General features: G+C 44.2%; 1 protein-coding gene across 2 annotated transcripts in view; it reads right to left on the bottom strand.

Annotated features, from left to right (window-relative positions):
• The window catches only part of stac (SH3 and cysteine rich domain), a 152,403-nt gene that overhangs the window by 15,063 nt on the left and 121,644 nt on the right, over positions 1-15,696 (bottom strand). For both annotated transcript variants that reach the window (XM_068032266.1, XM_068032268.1), the window contains one exon: positions 957-1,094. In XM_068032266.1, coding sequence (XP_067888367.1) covers positions 957-1,094 — 138 coding nt within the window. The remainder of the gene's footprint in view (positions 1-956; positions 1,095-15,696) is intronic.

The raw sequence follows: 15,696 nt of genomic DNA, 5'->3' as shown, positions 1-15,696 counted from the left end.
TCAACGCAAGCTCGAGGAACAGCATCTCATCTACCGATGAGGCACACTACAGCCTGCCGGACTGAACATTGAGTTCAATAATTTCAGAGCATGACAGCCCCCCGTTTTACTTTCATTTTTAGTTGTTTTTTCTTTTTTCTTCTTTTTTTCTTTTTTTACATTTTTTACAACCCTTTTTTTGCATTTATTTCATTTCATCTTAGTTTGTTCAGTTTGCTTACCCACTGTTTTTTTTCATGTTTGTACTTGCTGCTGTTCAATATTCAGTCCGTTAACACCTTTTCTGTACTAATGCTTTGTCTTTCAACACACCATTAACATATTGTTTGCCTTTGTTCCATGACCTTTTGGTCAGCTATGTGGCCTTGTCCAATCTACACCTTCTCCTTTGTTATCTCTTGCCCCATCCCCACCTCACTTGCTTATAACCTGTGACATTTTTAATATTTGTCAGTTCCGAAGAAGGGTCACTGACCCGAAACGTTAACTCTGCTTCTCTTTCCACAGATGCTGCCAGACCTGCTGAGTGGTTCCAGCATTTCTTGTTTTTATTTCAGATTTCCAGCATCCGCAGTATTTTGCTTTTATTCCCACCATGATATTGGTCTCTAAATGCTCCTCGACATCCAGAGGGCTCTAGATTTGGGAGTCCCACTATTTTTCTTTGTGGGAACATATTTGTTCTGAATGCTCATTATCACTTCCTTGAGCACTTTCCACTGCTCTGATACTGATTTTCCTTTAAGTAGCTGTTTCCAATCCACTTTTGCTAAATTACACTTCAGCCTAATAAAATTGGCCTTTCACCAATTGAAAACTCTTAATTCTGGTCTATCTTTGTCCTTATCCATACTTCATTAATTATTTCTAAAGAGGGGATAATTTGGCGATGTTATTATGTGAACTTTATTTTTCCATTATTCTCACAAAACAAAGGCATTTTAGTTGTTAATGACCTGATTTTCTTTCACATTTATCTGTCCTTCTTCTTTAGAGCCTGTGAATGGTTTGGTGCATTTGAAGACCTTCTCACCCACCATCACTCTCTGAACGAACGTTGCAGGAAAATATCCAACTCGGTCAGCAATTTTACCCTGGGGAATGGAAAAGAAAAATAAACAATAAAAGAAGTGATAATTTCACAAAGATCCACTACTACAGAAGAATCAGAACTATAATGTTACAGCCCTAGTTTTGACTCACACTGATCTCTAGCCAGGCTCCTCACTGGCACTGCTGTGCCACGAGAGAATCTCATGAGGACTGGAGGGGGAGGGGCACACCAGATGGCTTGAACTCTGTCCATTTTTGTTTCTCATTCAACCTAAACTGATGGGATCAAAATCTTTCATTGTTGGCTCTAAGGGTGAAATGAGCCCAGGCAGTTTTAACCCAACTGATAATGGGCATGTCACACAGCACAAAGTTGCCTCTACTTTTGCACTAATGGGTACCAAACTGACAGACTGACTTACAGACAGAATAGATTAGCTGCTCTGGGAATGGAAATATGGTCTGTAGGTTCTGTTCAGAAGTTGTGCTTGTGATATATTGCTGGGTAGACTCCCTGTCGGTCTACACATCCTTCCTTTTCCGAGAACAATCCAATTATCTCTTGAATGCCTTGATTGAACCTGTCTCCACCACACTCTCAGGCAGTGCATTCCAGATCCTAACCACTCCCTGTGCGAAAAAGTTTTTCCTCTTGTTACCATTGCTTCTTTTGCCAATTACCTTAAATCTGTGCCCTCTGGTTTTCGAGCCTTCCATCAATGGGAACAGCTTTTCCCTATCTACTCTGTCCAGACCCCTCATGATTTTGAATACCTCTATCAAATCTTCTCTCAACCTTCTTTTCTCCAAGGAAAACAGTCCCAACTTCTCCAATCTATTTACAGAACTGAAGATCCTCATCCAAGGAGCCATTCTTGTGAGTCTTTTCTGCACTCTCTCCAATGCCTTCACATCTTTCCTAAAGTGTGGTGCCCAGAACTGGAAGCAATACTCCAGTTGAGGCCGAACCAGTGTTCTATATAAGTTTAACATAACTTCCTTGCTTTTGAACTCCATGCCACTATTAATAAAACCGAGTATGCTGTATGCTCTATTAACCGTGCTCTCAACCTGTCCTGTCACCAATGATTTGTGCGCATATACCCCCAGGTCCCTCTGCTCCTGCACCCACTTTAGAATAGTACCCTTTATTTTATATTGTTTCTCCTCGTTCTTCCTAATAAAATGAATTACTTCACACTTCCCTGCATTAAATTTCATCTGCCACTTGTCCGCCCATTGCACCACCCTGTCTAAATCCTTCTGAAGTTTTATGCTATCCTTCTCACAGTTCACAATGCTTCCAAGTTTTGTATCATCCACAAATTTTTATATATTGTCCTATGCACCAAGGTCTAGGCTATTAATATATATCAGGAAGAGAAGGGTCGTAACACCAAGCCTTGGGGAACTCAATTATAAACCTTCCTCCAGCACAAAAAACATCCATGAACCACTCATCTGTTTCCTGTCACTCCGTCAATTCCATATCCATGTTGCTACTGTCCCTTTTATTCCATGAGCTATAACTTTTCTCACAAGTCTGTTGTGTGACACTTTATCAAATATCTTTCGGAAGTCTATGTACACCACATCAACAGCAAAACCCTGATCAACCCTCTCTGTTACCTCATCAAAAACTCCAGGAAGTTAGGTAAACATGATTTGCCCTTCACAAACCTGTGCTGGCTTTCCCTAATTATCCCACATTTGCCCAAGTGACTATTAATTTTTTCCTGAATTATCGTTTCTAGAAGCTTCCCCGCCAACGAGGTTAAACTAACTGGCCTGTAGTTGCTCGGCTTACCTTTATACCCTTTTTGAACAAGGGGTGTATCATTTGCAATTCTCCATTCCTCTGGTACCACCCCCGAGTCTTAGGAAGATTATGGCCCGTGCCACTGCAATGTCCACTCTCATTTCCCTCAGTATCCTTGGATTCATCTCATCCAGTCCTGGTGCCTTATCAATATAGAAATCCTATCCAATACCTCCCCCTTATCAATTTTAAACCCTACTAGAGTCTTTTTGCACGATGACCTGTGCAGCACCTTCTTCCTTGGTAGAGGCAGATGCGAAGAATTCATTTATTATCTCAGCCATGCCCCCTGCCTCCATGTGTAAATCCCCTTTTTGGTCCCTATTCAGCCCCCCTCCTCCTTTTACCATCCTTTTGCTATTTATAGGCCTATTGAAGAGATTTGGAATCCCTTTTATGCTAGCTGCCAGTCTCTCTTCACACGCTCTCTTTGCTTCTCATATTTGCTTCTTCACTTCCTCTCTATACCTTGTATATTCAGCCTGGCCTTGGTTGTATTATATTAGCACCTTATTTATTTCTTCCACTATTTTTAAGCACTGAATTTCTTCATTTGGTCAATAAAAAGTTAATCCCTTTTACTTCTGCACCACCACCACCACCAACCCCCCCACCCACCCCACCACCCTCTTTTGCCAGCTGGCAAGACACATCTGATTTGAAGTTGGCTTGGCAGCACATCTCTCCTTCATGCATCTACCCCAAAATCAATAGACAAAAATAACGTATAGTGCCTTAGGATATCCCAAAGCACTTGACGTGCAATTAATTACTTTGTAAGTTACTTTGTAAGTTAAATTACTGTGTAATTAAATTGTTGTTACATTAGCAATTGCACATATCAATGTTCCACAAACAACAATATACTAACTTGCTCATTTATTTTTGGTAGTGACGGTTGAGGGAGGAATGTTGGCCAGGACATCAGAAGAATTCCCCTGTTCCTCTTCAAATAATCTCATAGGATCTTGAAACTGCCTCAGTATGGCAGGGGAGTATCAGCCTAGGTTAGAACCCACAGTCTCAGAGGCAGAGCCATGCTGGTTTTGCAATATGACTCCAGCACGCTCTACTTTGCCATCATTCATAAAATTAGTATGGCTATTGCTGAAAGCACTGGACTTGTATTGATTTCACAGAGCGTATATGGGGAAGGATGAACTGAATAAACAGCTGTGTAACACCACCAGTAGCAGGATTAAGGGTTTAACATTGCTTATTGATTAAAATGAAGACTGGAAGAAAAAAAATTAAACAAAGGGATAAATTCCCTCTGCTCACTGTTAAGCAACACTCTTATAGGCCACCACTCACACAAGTGCCAGGCAATAACAATCTCCAACAAGAGAGAATCTAACCATCTCCCCTAGACATTCAATGACATTACCATCACTTAATTCCCCCACTATCAACATTCTGGGAGTTACCATTGACCAGAAACGGAACTGGAATAGCCATATATAAAAACTGTGGCTACATGAGCAAGTCAGAGGCTAGTAATCTTGCGGCGAGTAACTCACCTCCTGATTCTCCAAAGCCTGTCCACCATCTACAAGGCACAAGTCAGGAGTGTGATGGAATACTCTCCACTTGCCTGGATGGGTGCAACTCTAACAACACTCAAGAAGCTCGACACCATTCAGGACAAAGCAGCCCGCTTGATTGGCACTCCATGTACAAATATTCACTCCCTTCACCACCAACGCACAGTGGCAGCAATGTGTACCATATATAAGATGCACTGCAGCAATGCACCAAGGCTCCTTAGACCTCTACCACTAGAAGGACAAGGGCAGCAGATGCATGGGAACACCAGTGACTGAACGTCCCATTCCAAGCCACACACCACTTGGAATTATATCGCCGTTGCTTCACTGTCACTGGGTCAAAATCCTGGAACACCGTTCCTAACACCACATAGACTGCAACGGTTCAAGAAGGCAGCTCACCACCACCTTCTCAAGGGCAATTAAGGCTGGGTAATAAATGCTGGCCTAGCCAGCGACGCCCACATCCCATGAATGAATAAAAAAAACTCGAGACGTTTCTCAACCTCAAATAATTTCACTGAATCAAACTCTTTGTGATAACAAATCTATTTATATCCTCCCCAACCATTTAATTCCAGTAAGACTGTAGTGTAGGTATATGTGAAGTCCGTATGTGACAGTGTGTCAGAGATTATGAATGTCCGATGCAGCTTTCATTTTACCAGCCCCATGCCTCTGTTCCCACCACCTGTGGGTTGGTAAAATTCAGCCACTGTTCCGGTCAATGACCCTTTGTCACAGTTAGCTCTGTTTCTCTCTGCCCAGATGCTGCCAGACTTGCTGAGTATTGCCAGCTGTTTCTGTTTTTATATTAAAAACAATAGGATGTTGGGTTATGTTGCCAATCAACTGAATTTACATACCGAGAGTTCATGCTATACAGTTTATTGGTCAGGCTACACCTGGTTCTGCTTTCAGTGACATGGTGGGCCACCCACACAGAGGAATGTAGAGGAGAACAATGAGGCTGATCCCAATGTCAGAGGAAAGGGTTATTGGGGTTAAGCTAATGGGACGTTTATTCTACATTTTGATAACTGTTTAAAAATTGATTTCCTGATATCAGTCCTTAACATTTTTTTTTACTGGTTTGAAGCTGTCTTTTTTTAAATTCATTCATGGAATGTGGGCGTTGCTGGCTAGGCCAGCATTTATTGTCCATCCTGAATTACCCTTGAGAAGGTGGTGGTGAACTGTTGTCTTGAAGTGCTGCAGTCCGTGTGGTGTAGGTCCATTAACAGTGCTGTTCGGAAGGGAATTCCAGGATTTTGACCCAGCGATAGTGAGGTGATATATTTCCAAGTCAGAATGCCGTGTGATTTGGAAAAGGACTTGCAGATGGTGATGTTTCCGTGCTCCTGCTATCCTTGTCCTTTTAGTCGGTAGAGGTCGCGGGTTTGGAAGGTGCTTTTGAAGGAGGTTTGGCAAGTTGCTGCCATGCATCTTGTAGATGGTACACACTGCTGCTGTTGTGCGCCAGTGGTGGAGGTTGTGAATGTTTAAGGTGGTGGATTTGGTGCCAATAAAACAGCCTGCTTTGTTCTGGATGGTGTCGAGCTTCTTGAGTGTTCTTGGTGCTGCACTCATCCAGGCAAGTGGAGAGTATTCCTTCACACTCCTGACTTGTGCCTTGTAGATGGAGGACAGATTCTGGGGAGTCAGGAGGTGAGTTACTCCCACAGAATCCCCAGCCTCTAACCTGCTTTTATAGCCAGAATATTTATGTGGCTGGTCCAGTTAAGTTTCTGGTCAATGGTAACCCCAAGGATGTTGATGGTGGTGGTGGACATTGAATGTCAAGGGGAGATGGTTAGATTCCCTCTTATTGAAGATAGACATTGTCTGGCACTTGTATGGACCCAAAATTCCAAGCCTGAATGATGTTCAGGTCTTGCTGCATGTGGGCACAGACTGCTTCATTATCTGAGGAGTTATAAATGGAACTAAACATTGTGAAATCATCAGCGAACATCCCCATTTCTGACCTTACGATATAGGGAGGGTCATTGATGAAGTAGCTGAAGATGGTTGGGCCTAGGACTGCAGCATGAGGAACTCCTGCAGCAATGTCCTGGGGCTGAGATGATTAGCTTCCAACAACCACAACCATTTTCCTTTGTGCTTGGTATTCCTACTGACTTCAATTTTACTCAGGCTCCTTGGTGTCAAACTTGGTCAAATACAGCTTTGATGTCAAGGGCAGCCACACTCACCTCATCTCACCTCCGGAATTCAGCTCTTTTGTCCATATTTGGACTAAGGGTGTAATGAGGCATGGAGCCGTGGTCCTGGTGGAACCCAAACTGAGCATTGGTGTGTAAGTGCTGCTTGATAGCCCTGTTGACAATATCTTCCATCACTTTGCTGAAGATTGACAGTAGACTGATGGGGTGGTAATTGGCTGGATTGGATTTGTCCTGCTTTCTGTGGACAGGACATACTTGGACAATTTTCCATATTGTTGGGTAGATGCCAGTGTTGTAGCTGTATGGGAACAGTTTGGCTAGGGGTGTGGCTAGCTCTGGAGCACGAGTCTTCAGTACTAGCTGGGATGTTGTTGGGGCGCATAGCATTTGCTGTATCCAGTGTGCTCAGCCATTTCTTGATATCATGTGCAGTAAATTTAATTGTCTGAAGACAGGCATCTGTGATACTGGGGACCTCAGGAGGAGGCAAAGATGGATCATCCTCTCTGCACTTCTGATCAAAGATGATTTCAAATGCTTTAGTCCTGTCTTTTTCACTGACGTACTGGGCTCCCCCATCATTGAAGATGGAGATGGTTGTGCAGCTGCCACCTCCCATCCTTTCATTAGTTGTTTAATTGTCCAGCACCATTTTTGTTCATGGGATGTGAGCATATCTGGCAAGGCCAGCAATGCTGCCAACCCTAAATTCACGACTGGACGTAGCAGTACTGTGGAGCTTTGATCTGATCTGTTGGTTGTGTGATTGCTTAGCTTTCTGCTGTTTAACATGATTCTAGTCCTGTGTTGTAGCTTCACCAGGTTGGTACCTCACTTTTAGGTGTGCCTGGTGCTGCTCCTGGTATGCTTTCCTACACTCCTTATTGAATCAGCATTGGTCACCTAGCTTGATGGTGAGGGATATGCCAGACCATGAAATTACAGATTGTGGTGAAGTACAGTTCTGCTGTTCATGGTCACAGAGCCTTATGAATGTGCAGATTTGAGCTGCTAGATCTGTTCTGAATCTATCCTATTCAATACAGTGGTTGTGTCACACAACACAACAGAGGGTATCCTCAGTGTGAAACCGAGACTTTGCCTCCAGAAGGACTTTGCGGTCGTCACTGCTACTAATACAGTCATGGACAGATGACAGGTAGATTGGTGAGGATGAAGTCAAGTAGATTTTTCCCTCGTTGGTTCTCTCACCATCTACCACAAAGAAACATCGAAAATAGGAGCAGGAGTAGGCCATTTGGCCCTTTGAGCCTGCTCCGCCATTCATTATGATCATGGCTGATCATCCAACTCAGTAGCCTGTTCCCACTTTCGCCCCATACCCTTTGATCCCTTTAGACCCAAAAGCTATATCTAACTCCTTTTTGAAAACATACAATGTTTTGGCCTCAACTGCTTTCTGTGGTAGCGAATTCCACAGGCTCACCACTCTCTGGGTGAAGAAATTTCTCCTCATCTCAGTTCTGAAAGGTTTACCTCGTATCCTTGGACTATGACCCCTGGTTCTGGACTCCCCCACCATCGGGAACAACCTTCCTGCATCTACCCTGTCAAGTCCTGTTAGAATTTTATAGGTTTCTATGAGATCCCTCGTCACTCTTCTGAACTCCAGCGAATATAATCCTAACCGACTCAATCTCTCCTCCTATGTCAGTCCCGCTATCCCAGGAATCAGTCTGGTAAACCTTCGCTGCACTCCCTCTATAGCAAGAACATCCTTCCTCAGATAAGGAGACCAAAACTGCACACAATATTCTAGGTGTGGCCTCACCAAGGCCCTGCAGCAAGACATCCCTGGTTCTGTACTCGAATCTTCTCACTATGAAGGCCAACATACCATTTGCCTTTTTTTTTTTACCACCGGTTGCACTTGCATGCTTACCTTCAGCGACTGGTGTACGAGAACACCCATGTCTCGCTGCATATTCCCCTTTCTCTGTTTATAGCCATTCAGATAATAATCTGCCTTCCTGTTTTTGCTACCAAAGTGGATAACCTCACATTTATCCACATTATACTGCATCTGCCATACATTAGCCCACTCACTCAACTTGTCCAAATCACTCTGAAGCCTCTCTGCATCCTCCTCACAACTCACCCTCCCACCCAGTTTTGTGTCATCTGCAAATTTGGAGATATTCCATTTAGTTCCCTCATCTAAATCATTAATGTATATTGTGAATAGCTGGGATCCTAGCACCGATCCCTGCGGTACCCCACTAGTCACTGCCTGCCAATCAGAAAAAGACCCATTTATCCCTACTCTTTGTTTTCTGTCTGCCAACCAATTTTCTATCCATCGCAATACACTACCAGCAATCCCATGCGCTTTAATTTTACACGCTAATCTCTTATGTGGGACTTTGTCGAAAGCCTTCTGAAAGTCCAAATAAACCACATCCACTGGCTCCCCCTCATCAACTCTACGAGGTACATCTTCGAAGAATTCTAGTAGATTTATCAAGCATGATTTCCCTTTCGTAAATCCATGCTGACTCTGCCCGATTCTACCACCGTTCTCTAAGTGCTCTGCTATAAAATCTTTGATAATGGACTCTAGAATTTTCCCCACTACCGATGTCAGGCTGACTGGTCTATAATTCCCTGCTTTCTCTCTACCTCCCTTTTTTAAATCGTGGGGTTACATTAGCTACCCTCCAATCTGTAGGAACTGTTCCAGAGTCTATAAAATCGTGGAAGATGACCACCAATGCATCCACTATTTCTAGGGCCACTTCTTTAAGTACTCTGGGATGCATATCATCAGGCCCCGGGGATTTATCGGCCTTCAAACCCATCAATTTCCCCAACTCCATTTCTCTACTAATACTGATTTCTTTCAGTTCCTCTCTCTCACTAAGCCCTGTGTTCCCCAACATTTCTGGTATGATATTTGTGTCCTCCTTTGTGAAGACAGAACCAAATCCTGAGATCACCATCTTTGAGGTCCTACTTTTCAACTTACTTCCTAGCTCCCTATATTCAGCTTTTAGGACCGTATCCTTTTTTTCACCAATGTCGTTTGTACCAATGTGTACCACGACCACTGGCTGTTCACCCTCCCCCTTCAGAATGTCCTGTAACCGCTCTGAGACATCCTTGACCCTAGTACTAGGGAGGCAACAAACCATCTTTTGCAGCCACAGAAAAGCCTATTTATTCCCCTTACAATTGAATCCCCTATAACTATTGCATTCCCACACTTTTTACTCCTCCCCTGTGCAGCAGAGCCAACTGTGGTGCAACGAATTGGGCTGTTGCTGCTTTCCCCTGAGAGGCCATTCCCCCCAACAGTATCCAAAGCAGTATACCTGTTTTGCAGGGGAATAGCTACAGGAGATTCATGAACTGCCTGCCTTAGTCCTCTTGCTCTGCCTGGTGGTCACCCATTCCCCTCCTGCCTGTGGGGTCTGAGCCTGCAGTGTGCCCACCTCTCTATACGTGCTATCCACGATACTCTCCGCCTCGTGGATGCTCCACAGTGTCCCCAGCTGCCGCTCCAGCTCCGAAACCCAGGCTTCCAGGAGCTGCAGCTGGACACACTTCCTGCACACATGCAGGTTCCGGGCACTGGAAATGTTCCCGGCTTCCGACATGGAGCACGAGGAGCACACCACGGCTTTGAGCTCTCCTGCCATGACTTAACCCTTTAAATTAAATTAAATTAAATCTTCTGGAAGATCTTAATGTCCAATAATATCAGTTACTCTAGGGCCCTTCTTCCCTGGTCCTCGTTACCACAGAACTCCCTAAAAAAAAAAACACTATTTACTATATTTGAAATAAACTTTAAACTTTTCTTACTGGAGACCGGAGATATTTACCCAGCGATTTAGAGCTATTCCCTAACAGCAGTGACTCACCAACCAATCACCTTGCAGCTCTCCTGTGACGTCACTGTTAGCTTTTGTTTCAAAACTCCGGCGCGCTGGAAGAGCTCCTCTCTGCTGCACTCCCGGAAGAGACTGGGCCTCGATCCTCGGATTTGATTTATCGGCTCCGCTCTCAGCGTTCTCCCCACAGGTCCTCTCCGCTCCGCTCCCGGAATGTAAGAGCCCAGTCTGGCAAATATGTCCTTCATGACTTGCCCAGCTTGGTAGGTAGTAATGCTACCGAACCACTCTTAGTAATTGACATTGAAGTCTCCCACCCAGAGTACATTCTGTGCCCTTGCTACCCTCAGTGCCTCTTCCAAGTGGTGGTTAACATAGAGGAGTACTGATTCATCAGCTGAGGGTGGGCAGTTGTGGTAATCAGCAGGAGCTTCCCTGAACTGGAGTGGAAGTTTATACTCAAGGAGTTCCTTTTCATTTTCACTCTCCTTACTAAATATTTCTGCTCTGCAGAACTCTTTTTAAGTGCTTTAATTACATGTGGTCGAAAACGAGACTCCCGAATGGTATGTTGCCTCCCAGGTGCACGGGTCAGGGATGTCTCAGATCGGCTGCAGAACATTCTGAAGGGGGAGGGTGAACAGCCAGTTGTCGTTGTGCACATAGGCACCAATGATATAGGTAAAAAACGGGATGAGGTCCTACAAGCAGAATTTAGGGAGTTAGGAGCCAAGTTAAAAAGTAGGACCTCAGAGGTAGTAATCTCAGGATTGCTAACAGTGCCACGTGATAGTCAGAGTAGAAATGAAAGAATAGTCAGGATGAATGCGTGGCTTGAGAGATGGTGCAGGAAGGAGGGGTTCAGATTTTTGGGACATTGGGACCGGTTCTGGGGGAGGTGGGACTATTACAAATTGGACGGTCTACACTTGGGCCGGACAGGAACCAATGTCCTTGGGGGTGCTTTTGCTAACGCTGTTGGGGAGGGTTTAAACTAATGTGGCAGGGGGATGGGAATCAAATGGGGAGGTCAGTGGACAGTAAGGAGGTAGTAACTAAAGCCTGTAAGGAACGAGATAATGAAGTCAGCGTGACTAAGGGGAAGAGTAGGCAGGGAGCAGATGATGAACGCAAAGGGACTGGTGGTCTGAGGTGCATTTGTTTTAATGCAAGAAGTGTAGTAGGTAAGGCAGATGAACTTAGGGCTTGGATTAGTACCTGGGAGTATGATGTTATTGCTATTACTGAGACTTGGTTGAGGGAAGGGCATGATTGGCAACTAAATATCCCAGGATATCGATGCTTCAGGCGGGATAGAGAGGGAGGTAAAAGGGGTGGAGGAGTTGCATTACTGGTCAAAGAGGATATCACAGCTGTGCTGAAGGAGGGCAATATGGAGGACTCGAGCAGTGAGGCAATATGGGCAGAACTCAGAAATAGGAAGGGTGCGGTAACAATGTTGGGGCTGTACTACAGGCTTCCCAACAGCGAGCGTGAGATAGAGGTACAAATATGTAAACAGATTATGGAAAGATGTAGGAGCAACAGGGTGGTGGTGATAGGAGATTTTAATTTTCCCAACATTGACTGGGATTCACTTAGTGTTAGAGGTCTAGATGGAGCAGAATTTGTAAGGAGCATCCAGGAGGGTATTCTAGAGCAGTATGTAAATAGTCCAACTCGGGAAGGGGCCATACTGGACCTGGTGTTGGGGAATGAGCCCGGCCAGGTGTTTGAAGTTTCAGTAGGGGACTACTTTGGGAATAGTGATCACAAATCCGTAAGCTTTAAAATACTCATGGACAAAGACGAGAGTGGTCCTAAAGGAAGAGTGCTAAATTGGGGGAAGGCCAACTATACCAAAATTCGGCAGGAGCTGGGGAATGTAGATTGGGAGCAGCTGTTTGAAGGTAAATCCACATGTGATATGTGGGAGGCTTTTAAAGAGAGGTTGATTAGCGTGCAGGAGAGACATGTTCCTGTGAAAATGAGGGATAGAAATGGCAAGATTAGGGAACCATGGATGACAGGTGAAATTGTGAGACTAGCTAAGAGGAAAAAGGAAGCATACAGAAGGTCTAGGTGGCTGAAGAAAGACGAAGCTTTGAAAGAATATCAGGAATGTAGGACCAATCTGAAGCGAGGAATTAAGAGGGCTAAAAGGGGTCATGAAATATCTTTAGCAAACAGGGTTAAGGAAAATCCCAAAGCATTTTATTCATATATAAGGAGCAAGAGGGTAACTAGAGAAAGGATTGGCCCACTCAAGGACAAAGGAGGAAAGTTATGCGTGGAGTCAGAGAAAATGGGTGAGATTCTAAATGAGTACTTTGCATCGGTATTCACCGAGGAGAGGGACATGACAGATGTTGAGGTTAGGAACAGATGTTTGATTACTCTCGGTCAAGTCGGCATAAGGAGGGAGGAAGTGTTGGGTATTCTAAAAGGCATTAAGGTGGACAAGTCCCCAGGTCCGGATGGGATCTATCCCAGGTTACTGAGGGAAGCGAGAGAGGAAATAGCTGGGGCGTTAACAGATATCTTTGCAGCATCCTTAAACACAGGTGAGGTCCCGGAGGACTGGAGAATTGCTAATGTTGTCCCCTTGTTTAAGAAGGGAAGCAGGGATAATCCAGGTAATTATAGACCGGTGAGCCTGACGTCAGTGGTAGGGAAGCTGCTGGAGAAGATACTGAGGGATAGGATCTATTACCATTTGGAAGAAAATGGGCTTATCAGTGATAGGCAACATGGTTTTGTGCAGGGAAGGTCATGTCTTACCAACTTAATAGAATTCTTTGAGGAAGTGACAAAGTTGATTGATGAGGGAAGGGCTGTAGATGTCATATACATGGACTTCAGTAAGGCGTTTGATAAGGTTCCCCATGGTAGGCTGGTGGAGAATGTGAAGGCGCTTGGGGTCCAAGGTGTACTAGCTAGATGGATAAAGAACTGGCTGGGCAACAGGAGACAGAGTAGCAGTGGAAAGGAGTTTCTCAAAATGGAGACGTGTGACCAGTGGTGTTCCACAGGGATCCGTGCTGGGACCACTGTTGTTTGTGATATACATAAATGATTTGGAGGAAAGTATAGGTGGTCTGATTAGCAAATTTGCAGACGACACTAAGATTGGTGGAGTAGCAGATAGTGAAGGGGACTGTCAGAGAATACAGCAGAAGATAGATAGATTGGAGAGTTGGGCAGAGAAATGGCAGATGGAGTTCAATCAGGGCAAATGCGAGGTGATGCATTTTGGAAGATCCAATTCAAGAATGAACTATACAGTAAATGGAAAAGTCCTGGGGAAAATTGATGTACAGAGAGATTTGGGTGTTCAGGTCCATTGTTCCCTGAAGGTGGCAACGCAGGTCAATAGAGTGGTCTGGAAGGCATACGGCATGCTTTCCTTCATCGGACGGGATATTGAGTACAAGAGTTGGCAGGTCATGTTACAGTTGTCTAGGACTTTGGTTCGGCCACATTTGGAATACTGCGTGCAGTTCTGGTCGCCACATTACCGAAAGGATGTGGATGCTTTGGAGAGGGTGCAAAGGAGGTTCACCAGGATGTTGCCTGGTATGGAGGGCGCTAGCTATGAAGAGAGGTTGAGTAGATTAGGATTATTTTCATTAGAAAGATGGAGGTTGAGGGGAGACCTGATTGAGGTGTACAAAATCATGAGAGGTATAGACAGGTTGGATAGCAAGAAGCTTTTTCCCAGAGTGGGGGATTCATTTACTAGGGGTCACGAGTTCAAAGTGAGAGGGGAAATGTTTAGGGGGGATATGTGTGGAAAGTTCTTTACACAGAGGGTGGTGGGTGCCTGGAACGCGTTGCCAGCGGAGGTGGTAGACGCGGGCACGATAGCGTCTTTTAAGATGTATCTAGACAGATACATGAATGGGCAGGAAGTAAAGAGATACAGACCCTTAGAAAATAGGCGACATGTTTAGATAGAGGATCTGGATCGGCGCAGGCTTGGAGGGCCAAAGGGCCTGTTCCTGTGCTGTAATTTTCTTTGTTCTTTGTTTGTAATCAATTTCACAGGGATTATTTTATATATTTTATACAATTAAGGAGTGATTAAAGTTATGAAATTAAGCCTTATAAAAAAAGCATTTGCACTATATAGCACCTTTCAGCACATCAGGACATCCTAAAGCACTTTACAGCCAATGTTGTACTTTTGAAAGAGTGTCACTGTTATCATGTAGGAAACACGACAGCCAATTTGTGTATAGCAGGATCCCACAACCAGCAATGTGATGACTAGATAATCGGTTTTAGTGATGTTGGTTGAGGGATAAATATTGGCCAGGACACCAGGAGAACTCCTTTGAATAATGGCATTAAATCTTTTGCATTCACCTAAGAGGGCAGACTAAGCCTCAGTTTAACGTCTCATTCAAAAGATGGCGTCTCCAACAGTCTGGCACACTGACATGTCAGCCAGAGTTCAAATCTCTGGAATGGAACTTGAACCCATAACCTTCTGACTTAGAGGGGAAAGTGCTACCACTGAGCCAAGAATAACAATGTACAGTACTGATGGAGTGCTGCAATGTTGAAGCTGCCACTTTTCAGATAAGACATTAGAACCGAGGTCCCATCTGCCATCTCATGGCACTATTCGAAGAAGAGGAATTCTCTCCATCTTTTGACTAACATTTATCCCATAACCAACTTCTAAAAATCAAATGATCTAATCATTTATCTCATTGCTATTTATGGAACCTTGATGTGCTCAAATTGGCTGCTGTTTTTCCTTAATTACGACAGTGACTACACTTCAAAAAAAAGTACTTCATTGGTTGTAAAACATTTTGGGACATTCTAAGATCATGAAAGGCACTACAGAAATGCAAATCTTTCTTCCTGCTACACCCTCTGATGTCCCCAGTTACTCTTTCCAGCTTCTCTTTTTCCTTTAAGACATCTGTTCGTTCAAAATTAGAGATCTGCTGATTCTCTCTGCTGCACCAGCTTTTATTGTTAGCTATATGTGTTTTTAAAAAAAATCAATTCATTCACAGATGTGGGTGTCACTGGCAAGGTCATTTATTGCCTGTCCCTAATTGCCCTTGAGAAGGTGGTAGTGAGCCACCTGCTTGAATCACTGCAGTCTGCCGTAATGGTTTTGAGACAACTGAGTGGCTTGCTAGGCCATTTCAGAGGGCACTTAAGAGTCAACCACATTACCGTGGGTCTGAACTCATATAAAGTCAAGACCAGGT

The sequence above is a fragment of the Heterodontus francisci genome, chromosome 5 (assembly GCF_036365525.1).
Source record: "Heterodontus francisci isolate sHetFra1 chromosome 5, sHetFra1.hap1, whole genome shotgun sequence".
Taxonomy (NCBI): Eukaryota; Metazoa; Chordata; class Chondrichthyes; order Heterodontiformes; family Heterodontidae; genus Heterodontus; species Heterodontus francisci.
This window is presented reverse-complemented; position numbering and strand designations above follow the sequence as displayed.